This window comes from Carassius carassius, chromosome 1 (assembly GCF_963082965.1).
Source record: "Carassius carassius chromosome 1, fCarCar2.1, whole genome shotgun sequence".
NCBI lineage: Eukaryota > Metazoa > Chordata > Actinopteri > Cypriniformes > Cyprinidae > Carassius > Carassius carassius.
Window position 1 is genome coordinate 24294955 of NC_081755.1, and position 22903 is coordinate 24317857.

The 22903-nt window shown below is 40.0% G+C and overlaps 1 protein-coding gene across 1 annotated transcript in view; it reads left to right on the forward strand.

Annotated features, from left to right (window-relative positions):
- The window catches only part of LOC132116059 (uncharacterized), a 46570-nt gene extending 24209 nt beyond the window's left edge, over positions 1 to 22361 (forward strand). Inside the window, exons 15-24 of the mRNA XM_059525034.1 lie at positions 9592 to 9666; positions 9825 to 9968; positions 10172 to 10241; positions 18233 to 18302; positions 18517 to 18734; positions 18879 to 19132; positions 20401 to 20517; positions 20864 to 21011; positions 21430 to 21459; positions 21548 to 22361. Coding sequence (XP_059381017.1) covers positions 9592 to 9666; positions 9825 to 9968; positions 10172 to 10241; positions 18233 to 18302; positions 18517 to 18734; positions 18879 to 19132; positions 20401 to 20517; positions 20864 to 21011; positions 21430 to 21459; positions 21548 to 21822 — 1401 coding nt within the window. The 3' untranslated portion in view covers positions 21823 to 22361. The remainder of the gene's footprint in view (positions 1 to 9591; positions 9667 to 9824; positions 9969 to 10171; positions 10242 to 18232; positions 18303 to 18516; positions 18735 to 18878; positions 19133 to 20400; positions 20518 to 20863; positions 21012 to 21429; positions 21460 to 21547) is intronic.
- The last annotated feature ends 542 nt before the right edge of the window (positions 22362 to 22903 follow it).

Below are 22903 nucleotides of genomic sequence, written 5' to 3' on the forward strand. Positions count from 1 at the left end.
ATTGATCAAAAGATTGTCACAAATTGTTTATTTAATTTATTTCAATTTTATTTATTTTTTTGAATATCAACCATTACTTCCAATCATTCATTTAAATACAAAGATTTACTTTATTATTTAACCAGTGTTGTCGTTATTACACCTCCATAGTCGAACCTACTGGCCTATAGTGAATATTAGTAACAAGTTCAATATTAATTGACACGTGTGCTACATAAATAGTGGCGAGCCAGCCAGGAGGTGTAATTAATAGCTTTACTCCTACTTAACATCCAAAAAGCAAAAATAGACGAAAGAGACATTCAAATCAGTTTATTAGTGTGGCAAGTAATTGACCTTGAGAACATAGAAATAGTAAAGAAGGAAAGTATAAAAATTTCAAATGCTCTTCTATTAAGTGGACCAATTAACACTCTTGAGGATGAAGAGGTCCTTGATCTTCTAAAACGTCATGGTTCCATCACAAGGGTCCTTCCCATTAACGATCCTGAGTCCAAGTACCATGACCACTCCATTGTAGAGTACAACTATGGATCAGCTATTGAATCAATAAGTCCCTTGCTACCCCTTAGCTACACAGATAAAGGCGACCCAAGCTTAACTTACCAGATAAGAGCCCTGAGCAGTGTCTACTCTTGTGAGGAGAGTTTTGGTGCCACAACCTCTTACTTATTCACCCTGAGAACCATTGCTAAGCAAAGTGGAAAATCCTTCAACGCTCTGCTACGAGAAGAACTCTCTCAGATCTCAAGCTCCTTAATTCCAGATGAGGTGGATGCAGATGAGTCTGCGCTTGATGAGTTAAATTCCACTAAAGAGCAGAATGCCTCCAAGAGGAATGTCCAGAGTCTCAATGATCCAACACTTGATCAAGATGACTTGCCAAGGTCTGAAAAACGGTTGTCAGGTACCATGAGTCACATTCAGCTCAATCCTGCTGAGGTGCAGAAAGTTGTTGTGGAGCATATAGTTAAGAGTGAAGTCGCTGCAGCCATTCCATCCACTGCTGTAGTTAGGCTCCGTCCATTCTCAGGGAGAGTTCCACAGCCCAATAATGAATCTGATTATGACACTTGGCGTTGTAATGTTGAATTACTCTTTGATGACCCTTCTGTGTCTGACTTACAAAGAGTAAGGAGAATTATGGAGAGTCTCTTACCTCCTGCCACTGATATTGTCAAGTCTTTAGGGCCCCGTGCTTCTCCCAGAGCTTACCTTAATGTGCTTGATGCAGCTTATGGTGCAATCGATGATGGTGATGAGTTGTTCTCAAAATTCATGAACACATTTCAGAATGAGGGAGAGAAAGCATCTAGCTATCTCCAAAGGCTTCAAGTTGCTCTGAGCAAGGCAGTCAGAGGAGGTGGGATTAAATCATCTGAGGCCAACCATCATCTTCTGCGGCAGTTTTCCAGAGGCTGTTGGGATGACATCCTTATTGCTGAGCTTCGTCTTGAAACTCGTAGAGACGACCCTATCGAGTTCCAAGACTTACTACGTTCCCTTAGAACCAGAGAAGACAAGAGTGCACCGAAATGGGTGCGCATGAAAAGCCACATCAGTGCTTCTAAGCAGAAACCACAAACATTACCTAGATCTGCTCATGCTTATAGCCAAGATACTGCCGTTGCAAGCATATCCCCTCACGAGTCAAAGTTGTTGTTTGAGACTGCTGAGTTGAAGAAGCAAATAGCTGAGTTAAAGGAACAGTTAACTTCATTGACTCTTCCAAAGCCCAGAAAGACTGTCAAACCCAAGCATAAGACATCACCCTCTTTCACCACTCCTGAGTTTGCTAAACAAGCGTTCAAGTCAACTGGTGATCCTGTCACGAAATCCAGACCATGCCCTGGTTACTGTTTATGATGTGGTGAAGATGGCCACATCTCTGTTACGTGTGAAAATTCTCCGAACCCCAGGCTAGTTGAAAAGAAAAGGAACGAACTGCGGTTGACGCAACAAGAGTGGGATCAAGAGAACAGTCATGTCGGTACAGCTTCTTTAAACGCCTAACAGTTCCAGTTGCGGGACAAACTGGAACTAGTGAACCTAAAAGTAGTCCCCCCAGAATAAACTCAGGCCCATACGACAAATCTACTCCACACCACAAATTCCGTATTCATCGCCTGGTCGGATCCAAGTGTACAGCGCAAGTCAATATTTCAGGTACTGAATGTCACTGCTTACTTGACACAGGGTCGCAGGTGACCACAGTTCCTTGGTCCTTCTACCAAGCTTGTATGATTAATCATCCCATTAAGCCCCTGAATCTTCTGCTTGAGGTCACTGGAGCAAATGGTCAGCCAGTTCCATACAAAGGATATGTAGAAATTCCAATAACTTTTCCAGAAGACATGGTCGGATCTGAGGTTGAAATTTCCACACTGGCACTAGTCGTTCCTGACTTCAAATCTGAAAAACAATCTCAAGTCTTAATCGGAATGAATACGCTTGATTCTCTGTATACTGAATGTTCTGACTTGAATATCCTTGAAAACCATTCTCCACGATACGGGTACTGTGCTGTGCTTAAAACTCTGGAATTACGGCATAAACAGAATGCCAATGGATGCCTTGGACTGGTGAGACTACAGAGCAAGGAGCCCGTCGTCATTCCAGCACAGCAGAGAGTTGCTCTTTGTGGAAAAGCAAATGTGGAGTGCTTAACCAATAACGAATGTGTTCTTTTGGAGCCCCCATCAAACTCTTCCCTTCCTGGAGGTGTTCTTTTCCGAAGAGGTGTAGTTCAAGTGCCATCGTTTCCAACGCAAAAGCTGAATATCCAGCTACAGAATGAGTCTGATCGGGATGTAGTCCTGCAGCCAAATGCTGTGGTTGCTGAAATGCATGCCATCGAGAGTATCATCCCACAAGAACGCGAGGTGAAATCTGTACCTGCTGGTCAGAGCTGTTCCAAAGCAGTGATTACTTTTGACTTTGGCGACTCACCGTTGCCCAAAGAGTGGAGGGATAGGATCAGTAAGAAGCTCAGTGATATGTCTGATGTCTTTGCGCAACATGACCTTGATTTTGTACGAACATCCAAAGTAAAGCATCACATCAAGCTGTTTGACGAAACTCCCTGTAAGCAAAGGGCACGCCCTATCCATCCTCATGACCTGGCTGCTGTCAGACGCCATTTGCAAGAGTTAAAAGAGTCAGGAGTCATCCGGGAATCTGAGTCTCCTTTTGCATCCCCAATCGTAGTCGTACGTAAGAAGAATGGCGACGTAAGACGATGTGTGGATTACAGGAAGCTTAATTCACAAACTGTGAAGGATTCCTACGCTTTGCCGAACCTTGAGGAGTCTTTTTCAGCCTTGACAGGTTCTCAATGGTTCTCTGTCCTGGACTTGAAGTCTGGTTACTACCAGATAGAAATGGAGGAGTCTGACAAGTACAAAACCGCTTTCTCTTGTCCCTTAGGATTTTGGGAATTTAATCGGATGCCTCAAGGAATTACCAATGCACCAAGTACATTCCAACGATTAATGGAAAAGTGTATGGAGGATCTACATCTCACAGAGGTCTTGGTGTTCCTTGATGACTTAATAGTGTTTTCCCAGACCCCGGAGGAGCATGAAGAACGGCTTCTAAAGGAACTGAGAAGACTAAGAGAGTATGGGTTGAAGTTATCCCCAGAAAAATGCAAGTTCTTCCAAACTTCAGTCCGGTACCTTTGCCACATAATTTCAGAGACAGGAGTCCAGACAGATCCTGAAAAGATCAGTGCTCTTAAGACCTGGCCAAAACCAAAGAACTTAAAGGAGCTAAGATCATTCTTGGGATTTTTGGGATACTATCGACGGTTCATCCGCGATTATTCCAAGATAGTAAAACCCCTAAATGAATTAACTGCTGGTTATGCCCCACTGAATTGTAAGACTATGAACAGTGAGTTGAAAGGAAGCTATTTTAACCCAAAAGAGTCATTTGGGAGCCGATGGACAACTGCTTGTGATGAAGCATTCACCACAATTATCTCCGAACTTACTAGTGCACCTGTGCTTGGGTTTGCAGACCCGACCTTACCTTACATCCTCCACACAAACGCGAGCACCATAGGTCTTGGCGCTGTATTATATCAGGAGCAAGATGGAGAAAAAAAGCCATAGCTTTCGCCAGTAGAGGTCTTTCCAGAAGTGAGTCTTGATACCCCGCCCATAAGTTGGAGTTTCTTGCTTTAAAGTGGGCAGTGACCGAGAAATTCTCTGACTACTTGTATGGCAATCACTTCTCTGTCATAACTGACAGTAATCCTCTTACTTACATCCTAACTTCCGCAAAGCTTGATGCCATAAGTTATCGTTGGCTGTCAGCGTTAGCTACTTTCTCCTTTGATCTGACCTACAGATCAGGGAAAAAAACCAAGATGCGGATGGGTTATCAAGACGTCCCCATGGCGAGTTGATCAATGACATGGTATCACAAAAGAAACGGATACAGCAATTCGCCGCCAAGCATCTGGGTGGAGATGAAGGTTTTGTCATGGACTGTGCTGTTGTACAAGCTGTGTGGGACAAGCATCTGGTTCAGAAAGGATGTGGAACTCCTCATGCTCTAGTGGGGTCCCTGGCAATGGAGCAGGATGCAATTCCTGGTTGTTTTACTCAAGACCTGACTGAAGATGAGTCTGCAGTACCCGGTTTAACTGACATAGACCTGAAATGTGAACAAAGGGAAGATGTGATTCTGAACCAAGTCATCAGTCACCTGGAAGAAGGTCAAATGCCGTGCCGCGCAGTGAGGTATGAATGTCCAGACATTTCCTTGTTGCTGAGGGAGTGGAACCGCTTGGAACTAAAAGATGGAATTCTGTACAGACGACGGCAGTGGGATGATCAAACAACTTACCAATTGGTGTTACCTGTTAAGTTCCGTGCTATGGTGCTGGAGAGCCTGCATGATCAGATGGGCCACATGGGAGTACAGTCGTGGCCAAAAGTTTTGAGAATTACATAAATATTAGTTTTCAAAAAGTTTGCTGCTAAACTGCTTTTAGATCTTTGTTTCAGTTGTTTCTGTGATGTACTGAAATATAATTACAAGCACTTCATACGTTTCAAAGGCTTTTAACGACAATTACATGACATTTATGCAAAGAGTCAGTATTTGCAGTGTTGGCCCTTCTTTTTCAGGACCTCTGCAATTCGACTGGGCATGCTCTCAATCAACTTCTGGCCAAATCCTGACTGATAGCAACCCATTCTTTCATAATCACTTCTTGGAGTTTGTCAGAATTAGTGGGTTTTTGTTTGTCCACCCGCCTCTTGAGGATTGACCACAAGATCTCTTAAATGGGATTAAGATCTGGGGAGTTTCCAGGCCATGGACCCAAAATTTCAACATTCTGGTCCCCGAGCCACTTAGTTATCACTTTTGCCTTATGGCACGGTGCTCCATCGTGCTGGAAAATGCATTGTTCTTCACCAAACTGTTGTTGGATTGTTGGAAGAAGTTGCTGTTGGAGGGTGTTTTGGTACCATTCTTTATTCATGGCTGTGTTTTTGGGCAGAATTGTGAGTGAGCCCACTCCCTTGGATGAGAAGCAACCCCACACATGAATGGTGTAAGGATGCTTTACTGTTGGCATGACACAGGACTGATGGTAGCGCTCACCTTTTCTTCTCCGGACAAGCCTTTTTCCAGATGCCCCAAACAATCGGAAAGGGGCTTCATCGGAGAATATGACTTTGCCCCAGTCCTCAGCAGTCCATTCACTATACTTTCTGCAGAAGATCAATCTGTCCCTGATGTTTTTTTGGAGAGAAGTGGCTTCTTTGCTGCCCTTCTTGACACCAGGCCATCTTCCAAAAGTCTTGGCCTCACTGTGCGTGCAGATGCGCTCACACCTGCCTGCTGCCATTCCTGAGCAAGCTCTGCACTGGTGGCACTCCGATCCCGCAGCTGAATCCTCTTTAGGAGACCATCCTGGCGCTTGCTGGACTTTCTTGGACGCCTTGAAGCCCTCTTTACAAGAATTGAACCTCTTTCCTTGAAGTTCTTGATGATCCTATAAATTGTTGATTTAGGTGCAATCTTAGTAGCCACAATATCCTTGCCTGTGAAGCCATTTTTATGCAACACAATGATGGCTGCACGCGTTTCTTTGCAAGTCGCCATGGTTAACAATGGAAGAACAATGATCTCAAGCATCACCCTCCTTTTAACATGTCAAGTCTGCCATTCTAACCCAATCAGCCTGACATAATGATCTCCAGCCTTGTGCTCGTCAACACTCTCACCTGAGTTAACAAGACGATTACTGAAATGATCTCAGCAGGTCCTTTAATGACAGCAATGAAATGCAGTGGAAAGGTTTTTTTGGGATTAAGTTAATTTTCATGGCAAAGAAGGACTATGCAATTCATCTGATCACTCTTCATAACATTCTGGAGTATATGCAAATTGCTATTACAAAAACTTAAGCAGCAATTTTTCCAATTTCCAATATTTATGTAATTCTCAAAACTTTTGGCCACGACTGTAGATCGCACCCTCGACCTTGTCCGTTCTCGCTTTTATTGGCCAAAGATGAGTGCTGATGTTGAGAGGAAGGTTAAGACCTGCAAACGGTGCGTGATGCGGAAAGCTTTGGCAGAGAAATCTGCCCCCTTGGTCAACATCCAGGTTACACGGGGCCTTGAGTTGCTCTGTATAGACTTTCTTTCCATCGAACCAGACCGAAGTAATGTCCAGAATGTACTTGTCATGACGGACCATTACACCAAGTATGCGGTCGCCATACCCACCAACAACCAGAAAGCCAGGACTGTGGCTAAATGCCTTTGGGATGGATTCATTGTCCACTATGGTTTCCCGGAGAGGATACTAAGCGATCAAGGAGCCGACTTTGAATCCAAACTCATCAAAGAGCTTTGCGAGATGGCAAAAATTCACAAGGTACGGACAACTCCCTATCATCCTCGCGGTAATCCCGTTGAGCGCTTCAATAGGACACTCCTAAACATGTTGGGTACCTTGAAGGAACAGCATAAGTCACATTGGCACGACTTTGTGAAACCATTAGTGCGCGCCTACAATTGCACAAAAAACGAGACAACTGGATTCACGCCTTATGAGCTCATGTTTGGGAGGCAACCCAGACTACCGGTCGATTTAGCCTTTGGGCTACCCGTAGAAAAACCTGTCCATGAGTCGCATTCTAAATATGTTCAAAGTCTCAAAGCCAGACTTGAGGAGAGTTACCGAATCGCCACTCAAAACACTTCAAAGTCTGCAAAAAGGAATAAGGACAGATTCGACAAACGCGTGAAAGAGTCAACTCTTGAAGTGGGAGATAAAGTCCTAGTGAGGAACGTCCGAATCAGGGGAAAACATAAACTCGCAGACAAGTGGGAATCTACTATCCATATAGTAGTGGAACGAGTAGGAGACCTGCCAGTTTATAAAGTTCGTCCACAAGATAAGGATGTTCCTTTACGAGTGTTGCACAGGGATCTATTATTACCTTGTGGTTTCCTTACTTCTTCTGAGGAGAGTGTTCCCGACCCAGTAAGCATCTCCAAGCCTAAGACACGAAGCCAAAGAAAGAGAGAACTGTTAAATGAGGAACAATCAGATTCAGAGGATGAAATTTGCATATTCAGTAGAATTCCTGTTGGAAAAACAAAGATTGTCTATGCATATGACACCGCGAAGTCAAAAGCGGCTGATGGGAAAGAAAAAGACTTACCTCAGGGATCTGACTTACCTCAGGAACCAGAACTACCTCATGAAACAGAATTACCCCAGACTGTGAACGGTCCAGCTAACATTCTCCCACTGGATGAAAGTTTAGGAGAGGTGACAGAAATGTATGAACCTGCAGATCCTGACGTACAAGAAACTATACCAACAGGAAATGAAATTGGAAGAGGACACTTACCTTCATCCGATCCAACTGGTGATGAGGAGGAAAAAGATATATCCACGGATGCTCAAGATCTGGAAGAAGAAACAGAACCAGTTAATGCATATGCAAGATCAAGTGTAGATAAAATCTAAGAAGATCAAACAGGGTCCAAAAACCTCCAAAGAAATTCCATTACCCACAGTTGGGTAATCCCCTTACCTCAGTAGTCCAAAACTTGTTCCAGTCATTGAGTGAGGCAGTAGTTAATTCAATGAGTCTTGCTGATGTACCTATAACTGATTTAGTGCTGCCCAAGAGTTACTGAAGGGTCAAGTAAAGGACAAAACGCAAAGAGACTTGCTTATCTTTAAGAGGGGAGAATGTAACCCTTTATAATTAAACAAATTAATTATAAAAAGGAATTAAATAAGGAGTTGTTAAAACTAACCAGAAATTATTAAAGAGTGCAAGAAAAATGATAAAATCAAAAAGAAACGCATTTCAGTGTGATGATTGACATCTTAATGATTGTCCAATTGCGTGAGATTTATTGTTGATGTCCCGCCCCACCACGTTAGTTCTGTATGGGGGAAGCCATTTTACATCACTAATTACTGCGAGACGAGCAGCAGCATAACTTTTTGTAAAAGTTCAGATCGACAGAGAGGATTGAAAAAGAGACATTTATATGATCTATTTTCTTTGGATTTGGTCGTTTTTTTGTTCTGCTGGAAACTGCGTTCATTTCGGCGCGGCGATCTAAGATGGCGAGCCTTCCCAGTGAGATGAACATTGAATGATTTCAGATTTGAGTTCAAATCAACACCTGTGGATTCGGGTAGGTAAGTTCTGATTGCCTGATAGTTTTTTTCCCAAACAGGACTGAGCTTTGTTTTTGAAAGGCTGCTCAGAGTATTTTATTTTTCTGCACAACAGATTTTTCTTTGAAACTATAGAATCGTTTTAGAATTCTAAGGAACTTTAGATTCTCCGAACTGAATCTTTTGAATCGAATCTTTTGGATTGAATCTTTCGAAACGAATTTTTGAATCTGAGCCTCTAAACGAACTTGAACTGAACTTTTCAAACAACCTTTTGAACTGATTCATTGAACTGCTGTCTACTAAACTATTTGTTTGTATTTTGTTCAATTCGTTTGAATTTATTATTGAATGTGATTCAGTGAGTTGTCAACATTTACAATTGTGACCATTTGTAAAGGTTTATAGGGTTGTATTTGATATTGATATTGAAGGTGTAGTATTTTAGGATATTCTTATAGCCTAGAGGGTACATCCAACTAATTGAACGAACAGAGTCAAGTGAAATTGTTCATTGATTGTGAATTTAATCCATATAACTGTGATTTGATATTGATCAAAAGACTGTCACAAATTGTTTATTTAATTTATTTCAATTTTATTTATTTTTTTGAATATCAACCATTACTTCCAATCATTCATTTAAATACAAAGATTTACTTTATTATTTAACCAGTGTTGTCGTTATTACACCTCCATAGTCGAACCTACTGGCCTATAGTGAATATTAGTAACAAGTTCAATATTAATTGACACGTGTGCTACACTCCATTTTTCGGGCTGCTCTCTTTAGGGTACGAGTATGCTCATTCAGTCCCCTAAAGTGCTGCCTACATAGGCTTCTTAGCAGGTTTAGAAACAGAACAATTATTTATGGGCCTAACTGTGGATATGTGTGTTGTTTGTCATCTTTAGCACTGCCACTACCTCCTGTTATGTGTGTACAGAAAGGACATCCAGAAGGTGTTTGTTGAGGATCCACGACAAACAGTGAGATCGCCTCCTTTTTTCTTCTTGCTGTCTTTTACATGTGACCATTACTCTTTTATTGCCTTAGTTTAATGTAAAATATAAATAGAATAGAAGTGATGAAAAATATGACTTTACATTTATAATGCATTAGAAAACTGTAATAAAATGACTTCCAGGTGCGCAGATACTCTGAGATCATAACTCAGCCGATGTGGCTGGACAGAATAAAGCAGAAGTTGTATAGTAGAAAGTATCAGACGGTAGGAGCGTTCGTCTCTGACTTTCAGCTCATTTTCAGCAACTGCAGCATGTTCAATAGGGTAAGTGCCACTGAAACATGTTACATACTAAATAAATTGTCAAATGCAGATAAATAGCTTGTTAAAAATAATTGAACACATGTGATATGTGAACACATATCTTGGACATTATTGATGATTATTGTTGAGGTGATTAACTTTACAAGAGGACATCTGATTTTTGACAGATTTCTTTTTGTATTTTGTTCTCTTGCTCTCTAAAGGACAATGAGTTTGGCCGAATGGGTGCCTGGCTGAAACAAATGTTTGAAGAAGAGTTCCGGAAAATCTTCAGTATCCAATGACAGCTCTCTTTTACAAGTCTTTCAAAGATAAAGTTGAGATTTGAGTATCTTTAAATGTTCATTAGATCTCATAACTATGTATATAAGATGTATACAATTTAGAAATTTGAAGTCTTGCATAGGACAATGGATTGATGCAATACATGACTTAGATGCTGGTAAAGGTGAGTTTGTAAGTTTTTAACTACTAAAGCATAAAATTACCATAATATGTTTGCAAATATTTAACACAAGTTAATATACTTGTTTATCTGAAAAACAATGCTACATTCAGTTATTCTGCTTTGAAAATGTGTGTTCCAGGGCGTAATGTCGTTCTCTGTTTTGGTTTGTGAAACCCGCCCACTGCCAGTTTGCCCAGTTGTATTTTGGAACCCCGGGTTGCCAGTAGGCGGAAAACATTGTGTATTTTATTTAATTCATCGTCAAGTGCGTTCTTTCCTGTTGTCAAGCTGGCAACCTGCGTTTGTGTCAAGTGTGAGGAGGAGGGGCCGGATTAAAAAAAAAAAAAAAAACTCTCAAATATTTTGAATTTGAAGTGCAATACCTAGTTCAACCACTCAATGTCAATCCTATATACTGTATAGCCTCTGTGCACCTTTTTTTGTAATGCTATCTTTCCAGTACGGTGAAGGTCTCTGTAATTTTGCATCTATTCATTTTAGATTTTTTTAGCCCAGAAATGAAATGCAGAAAATGCAGTTTTCTTCTTAAATAAGCCAAACACTAACGACTAGGATAAGCAGACAAAAACTACTTTTTGTTATTCAAAATTCAAATTTCACAAACATTTTTTAAAGTTATGGTTCCCTTTCGAACGTTCACTCCCGTTATGTAAGGGAAAACTCCTTTTTTCCTTTCCGCTGAAGCCTGATTTGTTCACATTTGTGTTGCTGCACAAACCAATGGCGCTTTTGCCTGCCAAAAGGGGCGGGGCCGACCGCTATATAAGTCTGCCTGTAGCGCCATTCATCAGATTATTCTCCTTCAGCGACGAGGTTCATATCTTCACTGACACTTCTGCAAGAAGAAGCCATGGAAGACACTCCAGCTCTGCTCACCACTGTGGAAGAAGCCAAAGCACCGTACGCAAGCTTCACTGCAGGTATCCGGCATTCAAGCAATTTCCAAAGAGAAAATTTCCAATAAGCACTGTTCCAAATGTCGCGCCGCGAGTGTGGTTCGTGCAAGGGACTCTTGCATGATGGAGATGGGCACAGCAACCCCCCCCCCCCCCCCCCAAATTGCAAAATGCAGATCAATAGCTTGTTCAAATTAAGTGAACACATTAGTGCTGGGTGGTAAACTGGTTCATCCCGAAAACCGGTATATATTTTCGTTACGATGTTCATTTTGAATATACCACCATACTGGTGTATTTAATTAATCAGCGCGACACTGTTTCAGATGGACCCTTTACAATGTTGCACTTCTAAGCAGCGACTGCGAGGCGTGGTGAGGGTAAACACAAAAGTGCTCTGGTGTTACGTTATAATGCCTGTTTCACACATAGTCCATCTGCAGTGCGTATTAATGGATTCCAGCTGCACAAGGTTGCGGTCCGTCAGTGCAATCAAGGAGCGCTGCGTCGTCTGCAGCTGCAGGCGCTGAATTAAAGTGAAAGCCCATTGTTTCGTGGGAAAAATGAACATGGATTGACATGGAAACGCAGTCACATGGGTTTTTGTCTAGGTTTAAAACAAGAAAAAGAGCACTTTTAGATAAACAAGGAAAACAATATATATGTTCACTTTTATGGAAGCAGAAAAACAAAGTTCATTAAGACCCGTGGGATTGCTTGTGATAAAGATTTAAATGCAAAAATCCACAAGACTGTTTCTGTCTGTGGTGTTTTAATTTTAAATATTTTAACAAGAAAAGTAGGCTAATTATTGTGTTTAAATGTTTTGCCGCTTGCTTGAGCAGCTTATTATACAAACCTAGAAGTAAAATGCATGAATAATGCGTTGTTTATATTTATTGAGTTTAAACTAATGTCTATATGAAAGATTGTTACTGTTCTGTGATACAAGACTTTCAATGCTAAAAAAAAAAAAAAAAATATATATATATATATATATATACATACACAGGGGTGCACATAATTTTTTCACCCTCGTTCTCATAAGAGAACCTGGAGATTTGCTTTGGTCCTCACACTGCATATAGCTTGACTCATTAAATATAACTATAAAAATGAATTAATAATAGTTATTATATTATTGTACTTTATTTTTTTTAAATAAAATAATAGTAAATAAACTAAATAATAGTGTGTGATCATATTAAAAATAAAAGGCAGTCCTAGTATTAAATACAAATACATTTATTTTATAGTAAACTTCAAAATAAAATGCTAATATTTACTGCTACTTTCTTTGTTTGCCTCTTTAAGAAGAACCGCTTTATGTATTCCCCAATTTTAAGTCGCTTTGGATAAAAGCATCTAAAAATAAATAAATAAAAGCTTTTTCATCATATTCAAACTTAAAATCAGCAGGCTTTTATTTTGGCAGATTGCCGGCAAGTAAGTATACGCGCTTCCGGATTTAGCGCTGCTGATTAAAGAGCGTCAGTGGATGAATGTCACAGTTTTGCATTGTGCTTTGAAAACGGCATGGCATAGCCTAGATTTATACATTCAGGTTGAAAATAAAGCTTATATAGTTTGTGATCTAAAATGGTAATTGTGTATTAACAGCTGTCAGCCATGTCGGTACGTAAATGCGCTGTCAGAACATATTTATATAACGCATTTTTTATTTTGGTCGCGCATGAGGACCTGTGGACCACTTATGTGCACCCCTGTATATATACAGGTGCTGGTCATATAATTAGAATATCATCAAAAAGTTGATTTATTTCACCAATTCCATTCAAAAAGTGAAACTTGTATATTATATTAATTCATTAGATACAGACTGATATATTTCCAATGTTTATTTCATTTAATTTTGATGTTTATAATTGACAACCAAGCAAAATCCAGAATACAGTATCTCAGAAAATTTGAATATTGTGAAAAGGTTCAATATTGAAGACATCTGGTGCCACACTGTAATCAGCTAATTAACTCAAAACACCTGTAAAGACCTTTAAATGGTCTCTCAGTCTAGTTCTGTAGGCTACACAATCATGGGGAAGACTGCTGACTTGACAGTTGTCCAAAAGACGACACAAAAGGTTCTCGCAAAAGAGGCTGGCTGTTCACAGAGCTCTGTGTCCAAGCACAGTAATAGAGAGGCGAAGGGAAGGAAAAGATGTGGTAGAAAAAAAGTGTACAAGCAATAGGGATAACCCCACCCTGTAGAGGATTGTGAAACAAAACCCATTCAAAAATTTGGGGGAGATTCACAAAGAGTGGACTGCAGTTGGGAGTCGGTGCTTCAAGAACCACTACGCACAGACGTATGCAAGACATGGGTTTCAGCTGTCGCATTCCTTGTGTCAAGCCACTCTTGAACAACAGACAGCGTCAGAAGCGTCTCGCTTCAAAAAGGACTGGACTGCTGCTGAGTGGTCCAAAGTTATCTTCTTTGATGAAAGTAAATTTTGCATTTCCTTTGGAAATCAGGGTCCCAGAGTCTGGAGGAGGAGAGGAGAGGCACACAAGCGACGTTGCTTGAGGTCCAGTGTAAAGTTTCCACAGTCAGTGATGGTTTAGGGTGCCATGTCATCTGCTGGTGTTGGTCCACTGTTTTTTCTGAGATCCAAGGTCAACACAGCCATATACCAGGAAGTTTTAGAACACTTCATGCTTCCTGCTGCTGATCAACTTTATGGAGATGCAGATTTCATTTTCCAACAGGACTAAGCTACCAGCACCTGGTTTAAGGACCATGGTATCCCTGTCCTTAATTGGCCAGCAAACTCGCCTGACCTTAACCCCATAGAAAATCTATAGGGTATTGTGAAGAGGAAGATGCGATATGCCAGACCAAAGAATGCAGAAGAGCTGAAGGCCACTATCAGAGCAACCTGGGCTCTCATAACACCTGATCAGTGCCACAGACTGATCGACTCCATGCCATGCCGCATTGCTGCAGTAATTCAGGCAAAAGGAGCCCCAACTAAGTATTGAGTGCTGTACATGCTCATACTTTTCATTTTCATACTTTTTAGTTGGCCAAGATTTCTAAAAATCCTTTCTTTGTATTGGCCTAAGTTATATTCTAATTTTCTGAGATACAGAATTTGGGATTTTCCTTAGTTGTCAGTTATAATCATCAAAATTAAAAGAAATAAACATTTGAAATATATCAGTCTGTGTGTAATGAATGTATATAATATACAAGTTTCACTTTTTGAATGGAATTAGTGAAATAAATAAACTTTTTGATGATATTCTAATTATATTTTTTTTTACATGATATGAAATCAAAACAATGGACAAATGTTGTGTTTGAGGATTAAACCGACGCAGATCAGTAGCGGACTGCAAACGCGTCCTGTGTGAAAGCACAATGAGTCCATGCTGTAGATTATGTGTGAAACAGGCGTTACAGCCAAAAAGAGGAGCCTGGTCTGTTGTTTGGAGGTTTTTTGGTTTTCAAAAATCTGACATTGACCAAACATCCATTTTATGCAAGTTCCTTTCGGGCTTAAATTGTCGCCAAAGGCGGCAACACAAGCAATTTGCTCCAGCACCTTAGCCGCAAGCACGTCTTGGAATATCAACCAGCAAAAAATGCATTGTACACCTGATTATGCTTGAAAAAAAATGTCAAAAACCAGAAACCGCTGTGCATGGGTTCACTGAACGGTTTTCGGAAGTTCAGAAGACGTCAGAGGCGCTGCGTCACTTCCTCCCTAAGCGCCCTGGCACCGTGGCTGTGGGCCGCCAGAGGAGCCCTGCTGCCCAGCTCACCTTCACTTCTCACCTCTTCGAACACCTCTTAGAGATGGAGTTTAGTTTTCAGCAGCGCATGCCTGAATATTTTTCTAAATCTCAGACATCTGAGGCATGCTGTAGGTCTCACACCTTATGCAGTCTGGTTCGTCGCCTCCTTCTCTGGGCACAAAAAGAACTCCTCTCGCTTAGGGGCGGTTCATGTGCCGGGCAAGATGAACCTGGGAGCGGACATGCTGTCCAGAGGCAAGGTAGCCCCGGATGATTAGGCGCTGCATCCTCAGACGGTATAGTGAATTTGGGACCTTGAAAGACAACTCTCATTGCCCAAAATGTTTCTCAATACAGAGAGATGCCCTGGCTCATGACTGGCCCAGTTCTCACCTGTATGCATTTCCTCCTATCGCCCTGATTCCCCAGATCATCAGGAGAGTCAAGGAAACCAAATGCTCCCTCCTCTTAGTAGCTCCACTCTGGAAAAACCAGGCTTGGTTTCCAGAGCTGATGCAGCTGAGGAGGTACCTTCTCTCGCAGGCGAAAGGCATGATTTGGCATCCCCGCCCAGAGTTTTGGATATCTGGTGCCTCGATGGGAGTCTATTAACAGCTCTTATAGCTTAAAATGGCCCTTCTCCTCGCTTTGGCGTCGGTTAAGCATGTGGGTGACTTACAAGCACTGTCGGTCAGTGCCTTGTGTCTTGAGTTTGGGCTCAGTGCCTGCAAGGTCACTTTTAAAGTGCTCTCTACTCCCTTTAGAGAGCAAGTAAAATACCTATTGGTGCTCCCCGCTGCAGACGGCGAGCAGGGACCGGATGCTCTCTGCCCTATTAGGGCTCTGAGAGTCTATGCGTCAGGGATCATAAGAGGTGAAGACTCAAGTGCAGGCAAATGAGGATTCTTTATTTATAAATTATCAAAATAAACAAAAAACACAACTGAAACCACCCCGAAGGGGAAAAAACAGAATAGCATTCATTCTTACAACTAGACATAGACAACTAGACTGAACACAGGACAGCCAGACATCAAAGACATGAACCAGTACATACGTGAGACAAACGAGCCCAGAACAGAAAACACAGGAAGCTTATAAAGGAAAGGCAATCAGGTAAACAGCTGGGACAAATTAAATCAAGGAATAAGGTAACGAGAGAACAGGTGAGTAGAGTTTAGGGGAAATGGAGTCCAGAGGAAAGGGAGAAACACAGGTGGAGCAACTAAACAATAATGAGGTAACAAGGTGGGCGGGGTCAGAAAAAGACAGGAGAGAGCACATGGCACCAAACAAACACAACACTCACAGAAGACAGTGACACTATGTGGAACGTTTTTAACTGTTTAGGCAGTCTGAACAGCTGTTTATTTGCTTTGGAGGCCGCCAGATGGGTCTGCAAGTCACTACGCAGACTGCTTCGCTGGATTGTTGATGCAATAGCTCTGTCTTATGCATCAGAAGGACTGGAATGCCCTATTGGTGTGAAAGCCTGTGAGGCCACCGACTGGTTGTCGTTGTCCACTTTTGCCAGATTCTATAACTTAGACATCCCCACTCTGCAGGCGCGGAATCTATCTGTTTAATCCTCCCATATGGTTAGTGGTTCTCATGACCTCAGCTAAGCTTATTATACCAGCTAAGATACCCTTATTAGTGCTCTAACACTGGGCTCGCAGAGCAGCATGTAATTGTTGCTTGTAGTGCAGTGTGATTGAATTTGTTGGACGGGGGGACGACTTATATAGCGGTCAGCGCCGCCCCTTTTGACAGGCTAAAGAGCCATTGGTTTGTGCAGCTACACAAATGTGAACAAATCAGGCTTCAGCAAAAGGGAAAAAATGAGTTTCCCATACATAACGCTTGTTCCCTTATCTCAGGGCAACCAAGGTTACATTAAGTAACTGAAGCGTTTCTGTTTATAAAGTTTTTGTGGCATTGTTTAATGTAGCCAATCACTGATATTTTCTGTTGTTTTCTTGAACACATTAGAAAAGCGTTTAAGTTAGAATCCACTTGCCGCTCAAAACACCCTTTTTATTCAATGCTGCATACTCAGGAGTCTCTCGTTATAACAAAGTTTAACATAATGAAAATAAGAGATTCCTTGGGCAGTGTACTATGAAGGGATTATTGGGTCAGATTATAAACTAAAAATCTAAACTAAAAGTCTTAAACCAAAACTAAAATTCTAAATTGTAAACTTAAAGTCCAAGTCGAAAATTAATTTGGTATTTAGGATAGGGCATTTTGTATTTAGGATTGGACATTTTCTATTTAGGGTTGGGCGTTTGGTCATTTAGCCAGTTAGGATTGGGGATTAGGGGATTTAGGATTGGGCATTTGAAGATTGAGGATTGGGCATTTGAGGATTGAGGAGTGTATGCAAATTAGGAGGCGTGGCCCAAATACTGGAGGCTGGGTCTGAAATGGCTGGTGCGCAGAGGCACCTTATGGACAGCAGAGGGAGCTCCCAGTGCACTCGCTCCATTTGGTTTCATTACAGTGTGCTCCTTAGCACTGGGAGCTCCCTCTGCTGTCCATAAGGTGCCTCTGCACACCAGCCATTTCAAACCCAGCCTCCAGTATTTGGGCCATGCCTCCTAATTTGCACACAATCCTCAATCCTCAAATGCCCAATTCTCAATCTTCAAATGCCTAATCCTAAATCCCCAAATCCCCAATTTGGCCAAAGAATAAAAGTCATAAACAAACATGTGTGGGCAGCCCTGAAACAACCCCTTTCATCTGATAAGTGAACCCTCCCCATTTGCCCGCACTACATGTACACAGTATATGCGACAACCGCAAGCTCAATTAATTTGAAGTGGTAGAGAAGCGGCAGCGGCAGCGGCAGCGGCAGCACTTTTTACAGTTGCGGAGTGTTATTGACTATTCAAAGATTTATTACTTTATTCATAACCAATAAAAAGCTATTTGTCTTTTATGTGATCTTTGAAAGCTGACATCCCAATTATGTCATGGAGAAAACATTAGTTATCCTAGATGCTAAACTTCTGTTGTTTTTTGTATTGTATTATATTGTATTTATTCTTGATATGAGTTTTAGTGTGTGATCATTTTGGACCCTGTTTGAACATTTTAGATGCCAGTGTTTTTTCCTTTACCTCAGACCTCAGAAATTGCAGAAGAGTTCACACCTAAAATAATTAAGGGAAATGACAAGGACAAAAACAAAATTGTATACAGGTATTTGTGTGTGTGTGTGTGTGTGTGTGTGTGTGTGTGCATGTGTGTGCGTGTGTGTTAACCTCAATCATCTTCTTTCCTTTTTCTGGGAAATTGCTGTTGCTGGTTTAGTTGGGTTTATCTTACTAAAACCCTGATCCACACCCTGTATTTTTACATGATAAAAGATGGAGGTCATTATTTTTTAATAGCATGAAAATGTTCTGTCCTCCAGGTTTGTGTGTCCACATGCTGGTCAGTTTCGTTGCAGTCTGACCAGCCTTGTGTTTGTGATGGAGAGTGAAGGAGAGGTGCTTTATAACACTGTCTCATGGGATCCTAGTCTGTTGGTTGGTTTGGGTGTGATGCAGCCTGCAGGACCCTTATATGACATTAACTGTTTTAATGGTTCAATCTCAGGACTGCACCTTCCACACTGTGAAATGTTCGCAGGTATGGTAATTTCTACATTCTAACTGTGATCTATGGATATAATTCTCACAATGTGAGGGTTTAAATAATCAGCTTTTTTGTAAAACCATCTGCATATATTAAATAATATAATATAATTATCTACAATTTGTATGTGTTTTACAGAGGAAGAAATTGATTGTTTAGCTGTAGCACATTTCACTGGTGGTAATGTAGCAATAATGAATCCGCTTGAAGTGACTGAAGCTTATGTGAAGATTGACATCAACGATCTCTCCCTTTTTGGGCTCATAAAAAGCATCTTTTCTCATTCCCCTGTCATTGCCCAAGTACTTATTTTTCTGCGACCAAGAACTGAGGGACAGGATGAAAAAATACTGGATGTCCATTTGCTTCCATGGAATGTTCCAGTGTCAGAGGTACCAATATTTTTGTTTAAATTATACTGTAATACTAAAAATTGGTCTTGACATTTGGGTGGGCTTGTATTAACATGCACTCTGATCCAAATCATATGAGCACAGTGTTCATAATATACCTGGGGTTAACAGCATACATTCTTAAACCCCAGGTTTACATTCCTATTTGCATATTTGTGGTGTTAATGTTGTTGAGAGGTTTAATACAGCACACAACCTGTTTACATCAAGCCTCGTATTGTAGGCTGTACAATTTCCTGAGTTGACTTTCCGAGCTGTAAAATTTAAACTTCTTCACTCCAAATCATGTATTTTTCATCAACATTTTGACATATTCTTCCATCAAATGCTGAAAAGGCTGTTTATACGTGGTGTTTCTTTGAGTGCCCAAAGCACGTGAATATGAGGCACATGATTGGTTGATAAGCGTCTAATCGTAACATTTTAACAAAGAGTCACTTCACATTGTATAATTTTTACAGCACAATGCAAAAGTGGCAATAACCCTTCTCTGGAGCAGGGTTCCATAATCCTATTTAAAACTTGTTTCTAACTTGTTTAAAACTATGATAACCCTGGGTTGAGTGCAGTATGAAAAGCCCTAAAGTTTAGATGTAAATAAGAGATTCATTGCGGTGTAGTCAACTTTAATTGTGAGAATTCAGAACCAATGAGCTTGCAATGAAAAGACTGACAGCTTCAGTGATTATACAAGGAATATAATCAATTTACAGTTTGTAAAAGCTTTAGTTTTTCAACAATTTCTTGTCTTCTGTACTTACAGTACTTTAAATTCCACCAATCTGATTCCTTACTAAAAGCTCTCACAGCTCATATTTTCATGCAATTTTAAGTCTTGTTTTGACAAAAAAAAGTGGTTATATCTAAGTGTGTGATTTGTTTACTTGGCTTTTTAAATTGCACTCCGGCTGTAACTTTACCTATTGGTTTTGCTGTTAGACAATGTTTCTATGGAAAAACAAGTGATTTTATACACTTTGTGATGTTATATTTTGTGATATTGATGTTGTTGTTGTTTTGTGTACTATGATTTTTTTTTTCTCATCCAAACTTTTGAAGAGGTACAGCCTCCCTTGACTCCTTGGAGGAAACACCCCTGCCTAAAAGTGAAATTTCTTAATTTTGTTAAAAATAAAGGGTGTTTAGTAATTATTTGAGGAGCTATTATATCTTATGTTGGAAGGGACCATTTTACCTAGGTTCTGGCTGGCCTACACAGCCCTTTCTAACCCCAACCTCTTCTTAAGGTCGAGAACCAGCACACGGAGCATTGTCCTATTAGAACCACTTCAAGGTGTTCTCTCATCCAGGGAAAACAATACCGTCTGTGTTGTCAAACAGAGGAATGTACAGTGCAGCCAGAGGTAACATCATATTTAATTAAAACATTATTCATTATTTTTAGTTGCAAAAATCTATACAATACATTCGGCTATAATTAAAGTGTTACAGTAGTTCCCCCCAAAATATTAATTAAGCATAAAATGTATTTCTGATTTCATGATTCAGTAAAAAAAAAAAAAAAAAATCAACATTATGATGAGTAAATAATTACTTAATGTTATTATTTGGGGTTAACTACCCCTTTAATGTCTAGATTTTTTCTTCTAGTTTTAGCACATTTTAGTACAAAGATGAATGCTGATTTATCAGGCCTTTTAGTTTTTTTCTGCCTAAGAATTACTTTCATAATTTTGTTCTTTTGTTCAGACTGAGGAGTTTTGGTTTAATCTTGGTCCAAACTATCATCCCACATTTGAAGTGTTTGTAAATGTCAGAAATGACGAGGTCAAACTAAGTCTTATAGATATCACAGAAGAAAGGGCAGTGTGGCTTCCACGACGAGTCCTTCTCAGAGGTAATGAATGACACAAATAATTGTTGCTAGCAATGCTAGATCTTATCATGGATATGAATTTGTGTAATAACAACAGTGATGAAATAAAAATCATATAAATAATGGAAGTTTTAAAATAGACTTAACTTGTGATTAAAAACTGATTTAAGCTATATCACATGATTATATGTAAGCTTTTGCTTCAGACAGACTATTCCTTACAGCTAATTGAATTAGTGCCATATGAAGATGAAACATGTTCAGTAATATTATTGAGAATTAAATTTATCTTTTAATTCCAGAGTTGTACCTTTGACATACAGCTGATTTGTGTTAACTTAATAGAAAATTGTGATCTATGAAGTCTTTATCATTCTAAGTATTTAGATAAGATTTTGATTTAATTAGGTCTTTATGACTGATTTTTCTGTTTCATCAGACACACGTCCAGTTCACAGACGGCTAGACGGTATGAACTCAATTCCAGTAGTTCTCATTCTTTCTCTTACACAAAAAAACATTCTGAAAAGTTTAATCTTTTTGTTTGTTTTAATCAGGTGTTCAATTTGTGAACACACACAGAAGTCGGCTCATTCAGAGAGTTTCATCAGTGATGGAGATTGCTGATGGTCTGAGGGAGAGACGCATGATAACAGTGGAAATGTACAATAACATTTGTGCTGTAAAACCAAACCATAACAAAATGCGAGAATTGTTGAATGCTCTTGACTCCGGAGGAGATCCTGTAAAAGCAGAATTCTATAGATTGCTGGAGGACAACGAACCGTATCTAGTAAGTGATCTGAATATCTGGCCCAATAGACCACAGTAATGCTTAGAGAGGAACTTGAGTCAGTTTGATATGGCAGCTACAGCTCCTCTACATGTATATGAGAGAGATCCAGGTGCTTATTTTCTGAATTTAGTACAAGATTTACAAATTATATTTCTGGTATGAATACCAAAAGTTTGTTTCAAACCTTATGATCATGTTCTTCAGTATAATCTGAGAATGAACCAAACAGCATCTTACCATCTGATCATCAATGCCAGCATTTGTAGGCTATGTCTGCTGATTTTGCCAACTGAATGTACCTGTGAAATGCAGAATCTAAAACATTTCTTCATTTATGTCTATGCTTTATGCTTTAATATGCTTTAACATTTGTTTTTAAACTTCTCAAACTGTATCCAGATTTACATTTTAGATTTCAGATTTTTTTTTTAATCTATCCTATCTATCCTCTTTTGGTGCTCATTGTATATGTTAATGTGCTTATCATTTACTCTGACTGGATTTGTTTAATATGAGGTATGCATGATGCTGTTACTGTATGACATGAATGTTTTCATTGTATAATACTGTGGAAAAAAAACCACACACACAATAAAAAGTTGCTGTCTTCATCATAGAAAGAATTACAGTGTGTTGTTGTTGTTGTTTTTTAACAGGAGCATTAGGAAATGGATGTCGAGTCACGTACATTGACACACTATAAACGCAAAACTGCACGTTCATTCCCTCATCTTTCTATCTCTGATATGTGAATTTGATTAGTCAATTTCATTGTCCTCTTGTCAAATAAGTCTCAGTCATTAAGACATACGACATTGATAGTTAATAAAAACCAATTTTGTAAATGTGCGGCTGCAAAGAGAGTGGCTCCTATAACCAATTCACTGTAACATTTCTATAAAATAAAAAAAGGACAAACTTTATCAGAGCTGTTTCACCATTTGTATCATTGCACTTGACGAAGTTATCATATTTCTCATAGTGAGTTTCATAGCGGATTCCCAAATCCACTATAATTTTAAAAATAGTACTGTTTTGTGTCACTGAATTTAGTTTTAAAGGGTTGGTTCATCCAAAAATGAAAGGTAGGCCATAAATTACTCACCCTCAAGTCATC